Raw genomic sequence first — 17163 nt, forward strand, 5'->3', positions numbered from 1 at the left:
TTCACTTTTGACTCTAATTTGTGATTTCATTGCCTCCGGATAGTCACCATTCTTGAAAATAGGGTGGGCAAACCAACCTAGTTGAAACTGCATGGCACGGTCAGCTGCTACAACTTCACGAGGAACATTAACGTCAGTAGGTTCAACCCAATCTGCATTGAGGGCAATGGATACTAGACCCCCTTGGGATTTGCGATATTTGTCGTCATATGTATGGTAGGCTTTGGCGTGAGCTCTTATTAGGTTGTGTGCAACTTTGTAAGGTGCAGTTCCTGGATTCTTAACATTTGGTGGGATCTGTCCAAGTCCATATCCTAGCCATGCAATTGTTTGAGGCTGATTGAAGGTAATCCAGAATTTCACTCTGTTGCCAAAGGTGGCATAACAGAAGTCACAGAAGTTGTTAAAAATGTCAATCATCTCCACATTTTCCCAACCAATGTTTTGCAAAGCTTGAGGAAGGTCCCAGTGATAAAGTGTGACCATTGGGGTGATATTATGTGCCAAGAGGCCATCAATAAGTCTGTTGTAATAGTCAACACCTCTCTTGTTCAAGGAAGTGCGTCTACCATCAGGAAAAATTCTTGACCAGGACAAAGAGAATCTGTAAGTTTTTACTTTCAGTGCTCTCAGCATGTAGAGGTCTTCATCAAGTCTGTTGTAGCTGTCACATGCTACATTTCCATTAGCATTACCAGGAATACTGCCAGACTGAGTGAAATTATCCCACACACTTGGTCCCTTTCCATCAGCATTCCAGCCACCTTCAATCTGGTAAGTTGAAGATGAAACACCCCAGGAGAAGTCGTGTCGGAAAGTGCCATAGTGATACATTTGTCTCTGAAATTTTGACTGCTGAGAGAATTTCTCCCAGATGACCTTCGATTTTGATGGAACCTCGGAGGGTGAGAGTGCGGTGGAACGGCGAGTATGTGACATTCTTAAACCTCTGAAGACATGTTTACTTGATACAAAACCATTTTGCTCAATAATCTGAGAGAAAATATATGCAGATTGTTTTGGGGTTCTGGGTCTGCCTTCATCTTTAAAGTTAACATGGTGAAGACCAAATCTTTCACTGTAGCCTTGTTTTCCCTCAAATCCATCCATGAGTGACTGCACTGTGAATCGCTGCACATCTACTCCATCTAGGGTAATTGCTAAAAACAGAAACACAAGACATTGCAATAAATTTTGAATTGGCTTCACTCTGTTTAAATGTAGTCACACATTAGAGCAGTGGTCTCCAACCCTGGTCCTTGAGGGCCACCATCCTGCATGTTTTCCTTGTTTCTCTGCTCCAACACACCTGATTTGAATCAATGGGTGATTAACAGGCTTCTGCAGAATAAGAAGAGGTGATTTAACCACTGAATCAGGTGTGTTGGAGCAGAGAAACAAGGAAAACATGCAGGACGGTGGCCCTCGAGGACCAGGGTTGGAGACCCCTGCATTAGAGAGATTAGACACAAACCTTTTAGGGCTTCATTGATGTAACTTTTCATGTACTCTACTCTGCTGGTGTCATTGAGAGCGTCTCCACTATACTCTGTTGGCATCCCATTCCCAGTTATGTAGATGGGCACTTTGGTAACGTTCAAGTATTCTGTTGCAATGTAGTTTAGAAGAGCTCTAAGTCCCCATGGTGCAGAGTAGATCCAGTCAGAGGCTGTTGTAGACCATGAGGGGTCCACATATGCCTGAAAGTCTCCCACTCCCTCAGGACCAGGGCTGCATCCGCCTTTACTGCTGTTTACTAAACGAGAAGTATAATGATTCAGACCAAAAAAGTCAGAAGTTCCATGTATCCTCTTGCTCTCTTCAGGAGTAAAGGTTGGAAGTACTGCTGGTACAAAGTCGGGACACTCTTTTCTCTTCTGTTCAACCTGATTTTTGAGTAGTGCGGGATAATCTCCATCTACAAATATGGGATGTGCAAACCAGCCTAGCATAAATTGCAAGTAGTGATCTGCAGCTGTGACATCTTCAGGTTTGGAGGGGTTCATGGGCTGAGCCCAGTCAGAGTTCAGTGCAATGCCTACTTTTCCTCTCTGTGACTTTCTGTACTTGTCATTGTAAACATGCCAGGCTTCAGCATGGGACTTGAGCAAATTATGAGTGACCTAAGAAGGTAAAAACAAGTTATAATCTAAATTTCCAGAGCTACAAATAAAAAAATAAATAAATTTGTTACATGTCTATTGTAGTGACTGCAGTACTTTACCTCATAGGAAGAAACCACGTAGTCCTTAATTCCAGGGGGGTGCTCACCAGTACCATAACCAGCATGGCTGACCACCCATGGACTACTGAATGTGTTCCAGGTTTTGACCCTATCTCCAAATTTGGCGAAACAGAAGTCTGCGTAGTCCTTGAAAGCTTCAACAATGGATGCATTGGTCCACCCCCCATTGTCCTGGAGTGCCTGGGGTAGATCCCAGTGGTAGAGAGTAGCAACAGGTTGTATGCCAGATTCAATAAGAGCATTGATGAGCTTGTCATAATAGAGGGCCCCTTTCTTTGACTGGCTGTCTCTGTGACCTGAGGGGAAAATACGGGCCCAGGAGATAGAAAACTGGTAGGTGTTGACTTGAAGGCCTCGCAGAAGGTAGACATCATAATCAACCTTGTTGTAACTGTCACAAGCTAGGTCAGCAGTCTGATTTCCCAAAGCTTGGCCTTCATGACCAAAACGATCCCAAATAGTCTCTCCCTTCCCTCCTTCTAACCAGCCACCTTCAGCCTTGAAAGACTCTGTAGAAGTGGCCCATTGGAAGCCAGAGGGGAATGACTCCATGAGGAATAGATCTCGTTCAGCACTGGTTTGGCCTCCAAACGTTTGCCAGATGGTCTCATAACTATTCATGAATTCTGTCGTTTTGATCAAATTTGAAAGATCACGACTTTTGAGGATGGAAAAAAGGACAAGCAAGGGTTTAATAAGTATGAAAACACCTTTACAAAACATGCAAGGCTATGAAGAAATAATGATAAAAAAACTTTACCTAACTGGAGCATCCTGAATGTCCAGCATGCCCTTCATGTCACATCCAAGGATATTTAAGCTTCTGCTCTGTATAACTGAAAGGTTTTAGACAGAATTAATAACATGTTCTCATTTAATGTTTTTAGATTAATTTATCTACTAATTTGAAGTTGTCTTGTTTTCAGACATTTCTCTGAACTAGAATCTGCAAGACATGTAATAGTTCAGATCTTTTTACAACAGAGTGATATCACTGTTTTAAAGTAATAAAAAAATACTGCAGGGCAGGTTGTAAATATGTATTAAGGCCTTTCTCTACCTTGCACATAGTTTTTTTATGGAATGCTTTACTGGCTCATAATTAGAGTTTCACTGATTGCTGTGGTGTAAAAAGTCATAACCTTTTATAGTTTTTGTATTATAAAAAAACTGGATATAGCATACACTCAACAAATTACCTTGTGGCTCAGGAACACTATGATCTTTCAAGTAATTTGTTCAGGTAATATTTTACACAAACTGTTTTACAGACTTTTCATTTTTATAGTTGTTCTGATTTCAGATTGTCCTGTCGTATTGATAAAAAAAAATTGGATAGTGTTTTTGCATTGTACTGTATTTCAAGATAATACAAAAACTGTCACATTTATTATTAAAAAAATCCTTCTCAGCATCCTTTCTGGGAACAACTTGTAGTTTAGTTTGATGTAGCAACCAATTGCCTAAGTAGAATAAGATGAAATATAAAGTATGCTATATAGAAATATTGACCTTTTTGACATTTTTGGTATGTATTTGTCTTTCTACATATTTGCTCTGGTTAAAGTAAAGTACATATTTTGTGTGCCAAACTGAAACTTACTGTGCAGTAAATCTCCAAGAGGCTGATGTTGGTTGTGAGAGCAGCCATGAATGTTCATCTCGTAAATCAAAATGGGCAAGTTTCCACTTGATGTCTACAATATAACAAGGAGTTCATATGGTGGCTGTTTAGTGGAATTAAGAAAAAAATGCAATGCAGATTAAAAAATATTTACCACTTTTTATTGTTTAGTGTACCTGTAAGTTTCTCAGCTCCTTTGAGAAGTCTTCTGAGGAAGCACAGTTATATTCGGTGTGGACTGACAAGAAATCCACCTGAGCAGAGCAAGAGATAAAACACGAAATGTTATCACATGCATGTCTCCTGGAGAAAATAAAACAGTAAAAATTACCCAGACGTATTATTCTAACTCATCAACATCTTTAAAATCAGTAAATTCCAGTAAAAGATCGAGTTTGTTCTCAATAACAGCACTATTTTTGCAAACTTGTCATCGGAACCTGTTAAAACATACTAAACCAGGAAGAAATAAGAATTAAACCCCTCCACCTGAGTTTGTGTATTTATCCATGCTGAAATAACTAAAAGCCCATGAATTACAATTAAAGAAATACTTAAAAATCAAGAAATCAAGGGCTTGCTTGTTTATATTGCTGTTAAGTTCACTTCCACAGTTTAATGTGCGAAAAGTAATTTTTTCTCAGTGTTTTACTGCAGTATAGGCATCCTTCTGTGCAATCTTCAGCAAAAAAAGAAAGAACAAATATAAATGGACAAATATGTTTGTAGGAAAATGTATTTTTGCCATCTTTAAAGTTTATTTTTTGATAATAATTTATTCTTTTTGAAAAGTTAAGTTGCCTTTTAGGCTCTTCTCTATAAGATGAGACAGAGAAATTCAAAAGTTGTGGGCATAATATATCGAACAATGCATTTTGGATATGTCCATTAAAGAAAAAATAAAGAATTTTGGGCCAATTGTGTTCACCATTTTTGAACTTCTAACCTCACAACACACATACACTTCTAAATGAGCAAATTCTTTTTAAACAAGGATAAAAACTGTGGCAACATGATCCTACACATAGCTGAAAATAAGTAATAAATTCACATTATTGTGACCATATTGACCTCAACAGCTCTCACTGATACATGAACTTTTATAGCAATTATACAAGAAGCAACTTACAGATGCTGAAGCTTTGGTATGGGAAAGTTTAGCCACATCTCTTGTTTCCAACCCAAATGACAGATATCTCCCTGCAAAAAAGCAGCAAAAACATACTCTGAAAAAGTCTGAAAAATGTGTGCTTTTAGGATAATGTGAAGCTAATTTTTCCACCATAAGGTTGTTTCTGTAAAATTGTACTTAAAAATGCTTGAGTTATTATTTTATGGAGCTCACATGAACTGATTACTGAGATAAACATGATAATGTGCAATCACATCACAAGAGTGTTTTAGCATTAGCTGGCCATAAAAATTATTTAAGCACTTAAAATGTATTTAAAAGGCAGTGAATCACAGCAATTTAAGGTCTAAAACTTTAAAAACATGTTTTAAAAATAATTTAAAAAACAATAATTTAGTCAGAAATTTACTTGTTGTGATAATCCTCAAGCCAACGCACCTTTATCAGGAAAGTTTTGATGGTAAAACAGGTAAAGGTTCTTATTGAGCTGGGAGATACTTTGCTGACCAGTGAGAGCATCTGCAGCCTGCACTTCTCTTAAGACTCCATCCAACTCACTAAAAGTCACCCATGAATGAGCCAATGGTGCAAACTCCATGAAGGCAAACTCGGCATACTGCTGAAACCTCTCGAGCATCTCTTGGCTCTCCCAGCCTCCGTAGCTGGATCTCAGAGAGTCTGGAACCGTGGATCCATGAAGGATGACGAGAGGCTGAAGGCCCACCTCCTGCAGGTGCTTCAGCAGGGTCTGGTAACACCTGACCACAGCCTGTTGGGGCTCGCTTGGCAGCCCCGTGGGAAGGATTTGAGCCCATGACAGCGGCACTTTGAAGTGGGTCACTCCTTTGCTCTGGAGGTACTCAAAGTATTGTTTGGAACCAGGCGGGATGGGATGACTGCAGTCAAAGGCTTCATTCTCCTCACTGCCAGAGGTTCTGACCCCCTGCTTGGTCAGAGGTCCTGCAAGAAGCATAAAGTCCTCCTGTCCATTCACCCCACTGCTCCGACCCCCATACACACACAACATGTACAGACACACAACCCTCAAGTACTCTTTCATCTTCACTTGTGAAGAGTACTCTGACTTCATCAACTGATCGTGAAGGTACTTAGGGGCAACATTTTGCTCTTACAGCATTTTTGCACAATTAAGATATCCTATCCAGTGTTTTATTGCAGCTGTGTGATATGGTCAGAAAGACTCTGGACTCAGAGTGATAACACAATTCCAGTCTACTCATCTTGTCTTTGCTGTTTCTAAAGCTTTTTAAAATGCAATTACTGATTGAAAGAACACAACAAGTACACACATTTTTGACTTCTAATTCAAGAAATTGTTCTGGTGTCAAAATAAGCTTCAATAATCACATCTTATTTTTTCAGAAATGCTTTTCCATTTGCTGTTTTTGTTATTTTATAGCCATTTCAAGCAAGGGACAGCTATCACAGCCCTGTAGTAAACTATTATCTGCCCCCTGCTATATGTTCCCTGCTATCGACAACCATTAAAGATGTGATTTGGCTAAAAATCTTCTAATTTAAAAATCAAATCTGTGCTAAAGTGTTTTAATTGGTGAACTTTCAATCAGAGACTCTCCTCAAAGCTTGAACAAGTAGTAGATGAGTGCAGCAGCACAAAATGTCAAGAGACCATCGCTTGATTAATGCAGAGGTCTTTGTGTTTGAAGGTTGAGCTCGTGTTATCTCATTCAAACATCCAGAGAAATGTGGCTCAGGGTCTGGGGAATGTAGGCGTCACGATGCAACATTCAGCATGCAAAAATGCAAAATATGTACACAGAGTCAAATGTGCTTAAACCTATTCATAGTATTTTCTCATTTAAGACCGAAGGTTACACTAAAATCAGTTTTATTACAACATGTCGATGACAACTCCCCGTGGAGCTTTTTAAAGTTTGTGATAAGATTAAATGGACTTTAGCTGAGGCATCAGGGATCAAAGCAGCAACTACAAAAAAAGTCTAAAAGCAACACGACAGAAGGCCTCCGATGTTTTGTTGCTTTCTCAGAATGAGAATGCATGAACTGATTGACAGTTAACATCTTAGATTAAATGAATGGCGAGTACATGGTCTGATAGACGGGTCAGGGTGTCCGTCCTTCAGTTTTTCTCCCTGAATCATTTTTTTCCTAATAAAATGATCCTAATAATATTAGATTTTTCTGCCTCAATTACTGAATTCCTGTACAGAAGAAGTAAAACTTGTTCAGTGTTGTTAAACATATAGAATATAAAGTTCCTTATATATATATTGTTTTTTAGTTTGATTATTACAGTGTTTATTTCTAATCACCATAACCATCTCAGGATTTGGGATTATATTTTAGGGGAAATGGGTCTAATCTCCTTTAATTCTACATGTGATGGTTTCAGATATTGGAGGAGAACCTTTAGGGACTTTCAGGGATAAACAAAATCCCAAAACAGCCCAGGATAATAACTTTAAAGGTTTTATGGCAGCTGGCTTCAGTGTAGTTGTGTTACTGCCATCTGCTGGATTGACCAACATTTTACAACATTATCTGTTTCTCATAAGGAAATCCAAAAAAGTATCTTTGCATTTTTTTTTCCTTTTCACACAATTCCATATTCTTCCACATATTTTTCCTATTTCTAACTCCTACTAAAAGTCAGACAGAGCATATCTGTTCCGTTGAGAGTAAGGCTGAAGTACTTTGACATATTTTTAATCCTATAAATAGTAGATGTTCTTTTTTCTTGATTTTCCTGCATGTTACAGTACAATTCCAGCGACATTTTAATTAAGAATGCTATTTTACAAGCAACACATCCTCTATTAGTGGTGTTTTTTTAGCTAATGAGCAAAAAATTTGTTAAACTGAGGGAGATTATGAAAAACCAAATCAGGTGTAAGAAGAAAACACAAAAGAAGCATGGACCAGGTAAAACACTAAAAGCAAAAAGCAAATAACAAAAATAAAGAAATGCACAAATTAACATGTTCCTTCAAAGTATACCATGAAAATAATTTAATAAAGATACAGAACAGAGAAACTAAAATCTAAAGGATAAACTACAAACAAAAACAACTGATTGTGTCAAGATTTTGCTTTTTTGTTAAGCATTTTTTGTAAAAAAAAAAAAAAAAAAAAAAAAAAAAAAAAAAAAACAATGGTCCTGGACCAGAGCAGCTGTCAGATTGACAGTTTACATCTTAGATTAAATGAATGGACAAAAGAAAAATGGCAACTGGAGCAGAGTGAAATACTAAAAACAAGAACAAATTTGCATGAGTCAAGAGTCCTTAAAAAACGTTTGAAATCCCCCGAAGAAATCAAAGTGGACAACTTCAAATCCTGTTGCAAGGTGTTCCAGATTACAGAGAAAGCCTTTTTGCTGTGATTTGAAAATCATTACATTCTTTTAGTTTTTTTACATTTCAGACGTCTCAACGTTTTCAGAACTGGTTTGTATCACAAAGAAAGCCTTAATACAAAATAGCTAGTTTAGTCATGTTCTGCTAACTCTAGAAACAGAAGAAAATTAATTGCCTACCTTTGTTCAAAGAAAAGGAAATGGCTTGTAATTACCTCTAAAGCTCACTAATTAACCCTCTTCAGTATTTTGTTAAATTACTAATGTGATTACCTGTCAATCTCACAACAATGAGGTTGTACATCAGTGACCGAGCTGTGTATTCACAGACGTCCACACCATCAAGCAGGTAAGCTGCAAGAATGACCCTTTTCAAAACAGTTAAGAACTGCCATAAACATGTGACTTTATTTCTCTTCCCCCAGCTTACAAACTATATTTAATACCTGGTGGATGTAACTTTCATAATAACATTTTTGTGGGTATTGTTTATATGCACTAGTCCATTCTCAGTGATGATTATCAGAGGATTGCCAAACTCCTCCTCAGTAAATCTCAGTAATCTTCAGCCAGAAGGAACCTGATTCCATCCAGGCATGATCACTGATGACCACTGGGTCAACTGAAAAGTTTAGACTGAAGTGTAAAATTATGAGAGTTACAAAATTTTTAATAAGAATTATGGAAAATGTAACTTTTTTTTTTTTTTTTTTTTACCAAAAATGGTACAATTTCTTTGTTTAAAGACCTGATATGTTTAATCATTGCATTCAGTTTTTGTTTATGTTTTACAAAACAGCATTTTTTTCAGGAATGGGGTTGTGTAATGGAGGTTTGCATGAGTTAAACAAATGTAAAAACAAACTAGTGTTTTTTTTCGTTAAATAAATCAGTTAAGTGACAATAGTAAGATTCTGACCTTCCTTGATACCTGACACAGTTTGACTGTCATAAAATAAGTTTTTAACCTCAAAATAAAACCTGCCTCACAATAAACTTTACCTATGTACTGCAGGATCTTTCACTTATAAAATATATACTTTTTTAAAAAGAAAAACTTTTAACTTACCTTCTGAAGCTGCAGATTAATGAGTGTAAACATCATCAATATACTTGACATATAGGAGAAATGAAGTATTTTCTTGTGCTTAATTGGATGTTTATCAGTGTCTAAACGACCTCTGGGTGGCGCCAGTAAGTTGTTTTCAGGGAAGACACCAGCTGAGACTTTGAAGCTGCAAGAAGATAAAATACAGTACTTTCACTTTGGATAAATAATAATTTATGACAAAAACAAGAAACGGTAAATAAAGGAGATTCCATCATCATTATGTATGAGGATTCTATAAAAATTTAACCCACCTTTAAAAACAGTTTCCTGCTCCTCCAGGATTTTGGATCCACCGTTTGTCTGAAAACCTCGCAGCTTAGAGAAGCAAACTCAGTAACACTGTCCACATAAATAAGAGTCGTCAGCTCCAGCACACATCTCCTCTGCTCCCCCATGCTGGGTTACCTACTTCTGGTCTCCAGGGTGACCTGCCTGCTCCACAGGAAGCAGCATTAACTCACGGTGGGTGTCTGTTCTGCATGGTCTCCCCTGCTTGGTCCTCAACAACTACGATCAACAAGGGGTCTGCTCGATAATCTGAAACTCTGTCAGGACAGGTTATGACTCAGGCTGCAGAAAAACACGTTTGTTCTAGTTTCCTGAAATGTTTTGAGGTCAAGTTGATTGACTTACGTAAAGCTTTGATGAGCTGCACATGTACGAGTGCTCTGCTGATGCTTGAGTTCCACCGACTTTAACAAGGTACCACACAGACTCATGATATAATTTCTGCTCAGTTCGTTCCATTCAGACCCAGCACTATGTTCCCATCTTGGCTGATTTGATTGCAAGTGGTCAACCCTGATTGAGTGCATTACCACTTACTGTATGGGGCTGTTCAGATTTGTTGTTATGAATCCGTTTTGGTTCCGTTTCAGGTGAGTTGACCGCAAGCGTTTTGTGATAAAACATCAATGACCTGCGCTGTATGAAGATAAACACACAGAGAGCTGTCAGCGAGCAGCAAACAGGACTTAAAACGCTTTACAATGTTCAGACATCTGAACTGCAATATTATTTTGACATTAGTGCAGTTCAGAGCCATTTGAGTTGCGTTTTTGTAGATCTCTTTTGATAAGCTTAATTACCTAGCAGAAATGAAAGCACTTATAGAGTGGTTAGTGCCTTCAAAGCACTCAGTGTCAGAGGCAAAATGGACATTTTAATTCATAAAACTCCACCACAGTAAAATGTTGAACTGACAGCCATCAGCTGTTTTCTGTACAGCTTCACTGTGACTGTAGCCTCAGCTCTGTGTTTAATGAGGTGGATATAATGCAACATGATGCTGATCAGAAGGATTGTGACATCATGATCTGGGAGGTTCTTCGGCAATTTTCAGAGATCTTCAGTTTGCATCTGCTGCAGATTAAAAAGCTTCTTTGAGTTAAAGGCATTATAGAAAAACTCATTGTTTATTCGGGTTCAGGCTCTATATATTTACAGAATTAGCTTGTGTTTGATTGAATCTTTTTTACCTTCCACACAAGCAGTAATAAATGCACTCCTGCGGTTCATAATTGAAGAGCTGACCTTTTCATGAAATTTCCAGACTGATCTGAACTCACTGCAGCTTAAAAGTTTAATTTCGACTTCATCAGTGTAAAGGACTTGTTAAGCTGATTATTATGTTGTTTGATTTTGTTGTAAAGATGCTAATTTATTTGTTAATTTATCATTCAGGTCTTTTTTGTTTAGGAACAGTAAAACTGTTCAATACTAGCTGATGGATTATCCAGAATATCATAATACAAACTGGTATTTCAGAAAATAATGCTTCTTTTTGTTTGTTTCTAACTTATCATTACATTGTAAATGTTTTAATGATGAATTAGGGTTAAATATTACCTCCCCCAAAGTGGTTATATTTTTGGTAGAGTTTGTCTGTCTGTCTTTGTTTTTGTACAAGATTATATTATTATTATTAAGTTATAAACAGATTTTCATGAAATTTTCAGTAAATTTCAAACATGGTGCAAGGAACAAGTGATTCAACTTTGGTGGTGATCTGTTCAAAGTTCAAGGTAAAAGGTCAAGGTCAGAGATGAGCCCATGCTCTAACTCAGCAACCATGTAACAGAGGAAAAATACCTGCACAGTTGGACACCTCTTAGGTCAAGGGTGATCACGAATGATTTCAAGGTCATGTGATCAAAGGTCAACGTCCCAGATGACCTAGTGCTCTAACTCTGCAACAGTGTAACGTAGGAATATTAAACTGCACAGAATGACACCTCAGGGGGCAAAGATGATGGCTGTTGGCTACAAGGTTCATGGGGTCAAAGGTCAAGGTCACAGGTAACCCCTTTGTGAAAAACTTGTCTCCGCTCCTACATGTTTGTCAGCAAGATCACGTAAAATTAATGAAATTTTCAGGAAATGTTGGGGTTGTCACAAAAACCCATGGATTAGATTTTGGTGTTGATCCAGATTTTGATCCGGATTGCATTATTTTTTAATCACACTGAGTGTTTCTGGTTTTCTAATGTTATACTAATTTTACCAGTTTAATAACTCATCAATTCAATGATAGAAATGACAGGAATAAAACCTGTTGCTTTTCACTGATGTCTGGATTGCACCGGATAAGTCAAAACACACCTATTCATACATATGTTGCTATAAATTTAATTTTATATCCCAGCAGATGGAAGGCAGTTCTTCTCTGGGTCAATAACAACCTCGTATACACAAACAAACAAAATAAACAGGAAGCACATCTGCTGCTGAGTCCAACTACATTCTGCACGGATACAAAATTAAACTTGATGCTCCGCTGTGGCTTTCATTAAATTCTTGCAGGGCGAGCGTCTCCCCTTGGTACCATGAAAGGAAATGGATTGCGATCGTAAAATGCAGCATCTTTTCTGTCTGAAACAGTTACTAAAAACTCTGTTGTTGTTGTTTCGATTGCAGTGCTTTATAATATTAGCACACACTTTTAATTGTCCATTTTATTTTCAGGAACACAAATCAAAGCATTTTTTTGGACTGCTACTAATAATTTTGTATTTAAGCAGCTGACAACTTTGCACACATATCACAGTCTTGTAACTGAACTGTGCAAAAAAAAAATTCAATCTCACAACATCTGCATGAATGAGACGAATAAAAAGTTATTGGTTGAATATTTTTAGTTGTGCACCAAACAATAAACAATTTAGTTTGGAAGAAGACAACATCCTATGACTTTATAATCAATCTGAAGTACCATAAAAGTCACTGTTCAGGATATTTGCCTCTCAGGTTGTTCACTTGTGTCACTCTTTCAGTCAGTGGATGACTGAGAAGCTTTAGTCTGGATGTGGACTGAATGACCCCTCAGCTAACAGGCTGGTGTTCAGTTCCAAATCAGTTTGAGAGCCACTGCTGTTTTAAGACTTAAATCTCAGAGGGAATCCTGCTAACCATGTTCGAAATCCCCCCCGCCCCCCGCCCGCGCGCTTTTATTGCGATCATTATCGCAAATATTGCCTTTGACAGAATTAATTTCCTCATTTTGAGCTCTGCGGTGTCGTATCTGCTAAATGTCGGATTCTTTCTTTGAGAATCCCAGTTCACCGGCTCCTGCATGAAATGAAGCAGGAATGGAAACTGGAGCAGGAAATTGAAAAGAGGGGTCCTGTTGTGTTGTGGAGACTGCTTTGCCTACTGCTATTTCCTCTGAACATGCCAGCGTTGTAGATTCGCCAGATGTGTGTGTGTGTGTGTGTGTGTGTGCCCTGTGTAATAATCCTAACGGTCCTTGAGGGGAAAATTCTGGTCAGACATGTGCTGCTGTATTGTTGCTGTTTCAAAGCTCGATTACATTTTATAGTTGGGCTGACTCGGTGTGCCATTTGGCATCGTTGGTCCATCTTGGCTCCGTCTTCGGAGCCCGGTTGGCTGTAGAACTTCAAAGGACATGCAGCAGGATGCAGACAGCAGCTGGCACACAGCTTGGTGTTTCTGTGTGGCTTACAGACAGCTCACTAATGTTTGCTGAAGGCCACAAGTGGTTTAGAACCTCTGCTTATTATATCATTCCATTTTCAGAAGTGAAAAGATAAGCTAGAATTTGTTTTTGGGAAGCAGCAGGAAGATAAGACTCACGAAACTATAAACACCAAAAAATTGTAACTTTTTAAACTCATGATAGATTAAAACATGTTATCAAAGAATTAAAATCTCATATTTTCTGTCATTTTGAGATCAAACTGTCAGGCTAAGAGGTAACCATCTGGTTCTTATGCACAAAAGAAGAAGAAGAAGAAGAAGAAGAAGTCTCCCAGCACCTACACTCCCAGAAATGTTTGAACAACTTTCTCTGGAAGGTTTGATTAGTAGAAACTTCTAATTAGGTCTGGCTGTTTGGTGTGCTGCTGGTCTCCAGGAAACAATTTGCAGCAGCTCCACTGATAGGATGTAGACCTCGGTTCTCCCACCAGGCAGACTCACCCTGCTGAGTAAAACATGTGCTGCTGTCTCCTCACGTTGCAAACCACACCAACAAACAGGGACTTCCAGACTCGTCTGGTAGAAATCTGTGGAATTCCTTGCAGCACATAAGTGTGAAATAAAAGCACTGTATACCGTACAAACTTCACACCTGTAATATGAGGCAAGACTCACCAGAAAACATGTTAGTACAGTTGCCTTTATCGCTGATATACTTAGAAACTGAGACAATGATGTGTTATTTAAATCCTTACCATTAAATCTGACACCTAAACCTAACCGTGTATGTTATTTCTAATCCATATTTATTTTGATACCCAACTCTAACCAGGCTCAAATGAAAAAATAAAATTATAAAAGTAACTCTGGACTAATGTACATGTATCTGTCCTGCCTCTGCAGCTTCATGGTTTGTATTTAAGGTTTGTGAGACATAAATTACAGCAGCTGCACCAATCCACCATGTCCAGACTAATCAAGGTGACAATTCATCTCCCTAAATAAATTGTGAAAACAAAAAAAAACTCAGAAGACTAAAGACTTTCAGTGTTATGGAGCCCAAACAACGATCTGTTGCTGTATTTCAAACAGAACGACGTCTGTAAGTAAATCTGTGCAAACAAATTCAATAAGCTAAAGGAAAATGTGCACCTGGTTTTAAATCCTGAAACAAATTTCAACCAATGATCCCTTATGGGCTCCATCCTAAACGACAGGAAAAAAAGAGGGAGCCTTGATTTGTGATGAAAGTCTACAGGACAATCTCCATGTTCATTACATGTACATCAAGCTCAAAATGTAGAGTGAAAAGACACACAGGTGAGGCTAATATGAAATACTTTTATAAGTTTATTACTTATTTCCAAAACACAAGAGTAAAATCCAACAGAAGGCAAAACGTTTAGAAATGTTCTGGTTTAACTGTGAACCCACCAAAGGAAAGCTTGAAACGTGATGTTTTTCCTGTTGACATGTCACCAAAGCAAAGAAGAAGATGTGCATTAGTTTTAAGAGTGTTTTAGTCATCGCCCTGACTCATTTTTAATCCTAACAAAATAATAAATCAGATTAAGCCTTTCTGAAGTATATTCATTTGAAGTTGTCAAATCTTTCTTTCTTTCTTTCTTTCTTTCTTTCTTTCTTTCTTTCTTTCTTTCTTTCTTTCTTTCTTTCTTTCTTTCTTTCTTTCTTTCAGTAGTTTGGTTGTTGAAATGATACATCGGTGAACTAAGTAATCTGCACTGTAGCAGCCAGCAGTAAAACCAGCACAATGTGACTTTTTATCCAGAGGATTTAAGTGCAGTTATGTAACAGAAGATAATCCACCGTTACCACAGTAATGCTGCTCACATCTACAGTGGAGATTGTTCTGTGCTGTGAAAGTATCAACACATCTTCCCCACCTGCTGTCATTTGCTGTGTTAGATGATTAGAGAAACATTCAGTCGTGTAGTTTGAGGGCACGTCTTTTTTCATTTTCAGTCGTGTCATAAGGAGCAATATCAGCGACACTTTGATAAAATTCTGAAGCTTCTCAACAGTTTTTGAAGCATCTTAACCATTTGGAGTTTGAAAAAGCCCTCAACAAGCTTCACTGAGAAGTAGAGGAGTTAGAAAAAAAGAGAATAAAAGCATGAAACAGAAAACATGCAGGTTGGGAAATCACAGGGGACCCACATGGAATCCCTGAAACTGTACACATTTGAACTCCTGCAACCATACCTGGCTTAGTTAAACAGGATTGGCCGGTGTTTGGTGTCTTGGATACTGTTAATCCCCCTTATCCACTTGCTGCACCTTAAACCGTGGAGAGAAATGTTCAGTGCAGCGAGCTGTTGCCTTCTGTTGGTTCTTTAAACCTGGAGCACAGTAAAAGCTATGAAATATAAAACCTTTTATGCATGCAGTTTGAATGTCATTCCACAGCTGAAATAAGTTTTTACTCGTGTTGCCAATTGAGTAAATGTTTGATTTGCTGAATGCATCTCAGTTGTTGGCTCAAAGACAAACTGTTAGCTCAGAAAACTAACAAAAATAACTGAAATAAAATATTTTGTCCCGATCTCTTCAGTGAGATACTACCTTTAGGTCTGCGTCTCACTGAGCTGTGACTGTTAGGGATGCAAAATTTATTTTCCAATTCTGTTATTTTAGTTTGCACAAGTCTGTACTTCCTGTGGCTTCCATTTAAAGCCAGAATTTCAGCACATTGTAGAATTTGTTGGGTCTGTTGGAAAATTATCTCTGTGCTGGACGAGTGGGTTAAATCAATGAGCTGACAGAAACGACTAAAAGCCTGGACTTTAATGAAGTTCAATGCACAAATACATGGCCTTATAGCTTTTTCTCCTTCTTCTGTGGGCGCCTGAAATCTTACAATTAAATAAGATAATGGCACAGAGAAACATTATTAGATTATTCCAGAAGAAAACAAGTAAAATCCTGTTGTCTGCACATCATTTTAAAGCAGTACCAGCAATTTCCCCTGCTTATTATCATATGTGGCACATTTGCATGCCCTGGCATCTGCCCCAGCCTTTCTTTCCCACTTTCAATTGCATGAACTCAGAGTGTGTGAATGTGCCAATGTTAGCTCGTCTGCTAAATGATAATGCTGCGCTCTCTGGAGACTGCTCCGCTATCGCTGCTTTGGAAGAATGGATCTTCCCGTTATAATGTGCAGGAAATCCATCGACTGCTGTCAAAGCAGTTTTACACTGATGGAGCAGAGTGTGTGTTTCCTGAAGATCTTGGGAGACTCATGTGCTCAAACACATTTACCTGTCAACGTTTGAAAAAAATGAAAGGACAATAAGATACAATGAAGTGTGGTGCTGAAAGGCTGGTCATGGCTTTTCTAAAAAGTTTTTGAAACTGTTTCATCAAAGCTCCAATAGAAAATATTTGCATATGAAAGTATCATTCCCTGAAGGAATGTCCGTTACCTCTTGTTTTGAATACTAAAGTTTTAAACAAAGATCTGACATGATTTATTTGTGCTCAAAGTCGTTTTTGGGGATGACTCTCAGTTACTAACACACCTAATTTTAGCTCAGTATTTGTAACATTGACCAAGTTTCAGCCATTTTTGTGTTTACTAAGGTCAGTTAGCTGAGCTCTTGGCCCTGCTGACCTTTCTGTGTGGAGTTTGCATGTTCTGGTGTGAAACGGGATCCTGTCACCTCTGCCACGTCAGCTGGGGTTCAGCTTTTTCCTCTAGATAAAAAAATCAAGAATTTGATTTGCTCCTTCAGGT

At 38.1% G+C, this 17163-nt stretch overlaps 1 protein-coding gene across 1 annotated transcript in view; it reads right to left on the reverse strand.

Annotated features, from left to right (window-relative positions):
* LOC108238518 (lactase-phlorizin hydrolase-like) overlaps positions 1–6046 on the reverse strand; it is a 19368-nt gene extending 13322 nt beyond the window's left edge. Inside the window, exons 1-8 of the mRNA XM_017420654.2 lie at positions 5440–6046; positions 4999–5069; positions 4046–4123; positions 3849–3942; positions 3006–3081; positions 2225–2903; positions 1475–2123; positions 6–1160 (exon numbers count right to left, since the gene is read on the reverse strand). Coding sequence (XP_017276143.2) covers positions 6–1160; positions 1475–2123; positions 2225–2903; positions 3006–3081; positions 3849–3942; positions 4046–4123; positions 4999–5069; positions 5440–6028 — 3391 coding nt within the window. The 5' untranslated portion in view covers positions 6029–6046. The remainder of the gene's footprint in view (positions 1–5; positions 1161–1474; positions 2124–2224; positions 2904–3005; positions 3082–3848; positions 3943–4045; positions 4124–4998; positions 5070–5439) is intronic.
* Positions 6047–17163: the final 11117 nt, after the last annotated feature.

The sequence above is a fragment of the Kryptolebias marmoratus genome, linkage group LG6 (assembly GCF_001649575.2).
Source record: "Kryptolebias marmoratus isolate JLee-2015 linkage group LG6, ASM164957v2, whole genome shotgun sequence".
NCBI lineage: Eukaryota > Metazoa > Chordata > Actinopteri > Cyprinodontiformes > Rivulidae > Kryptolebias > Kryptolebias marmoratus.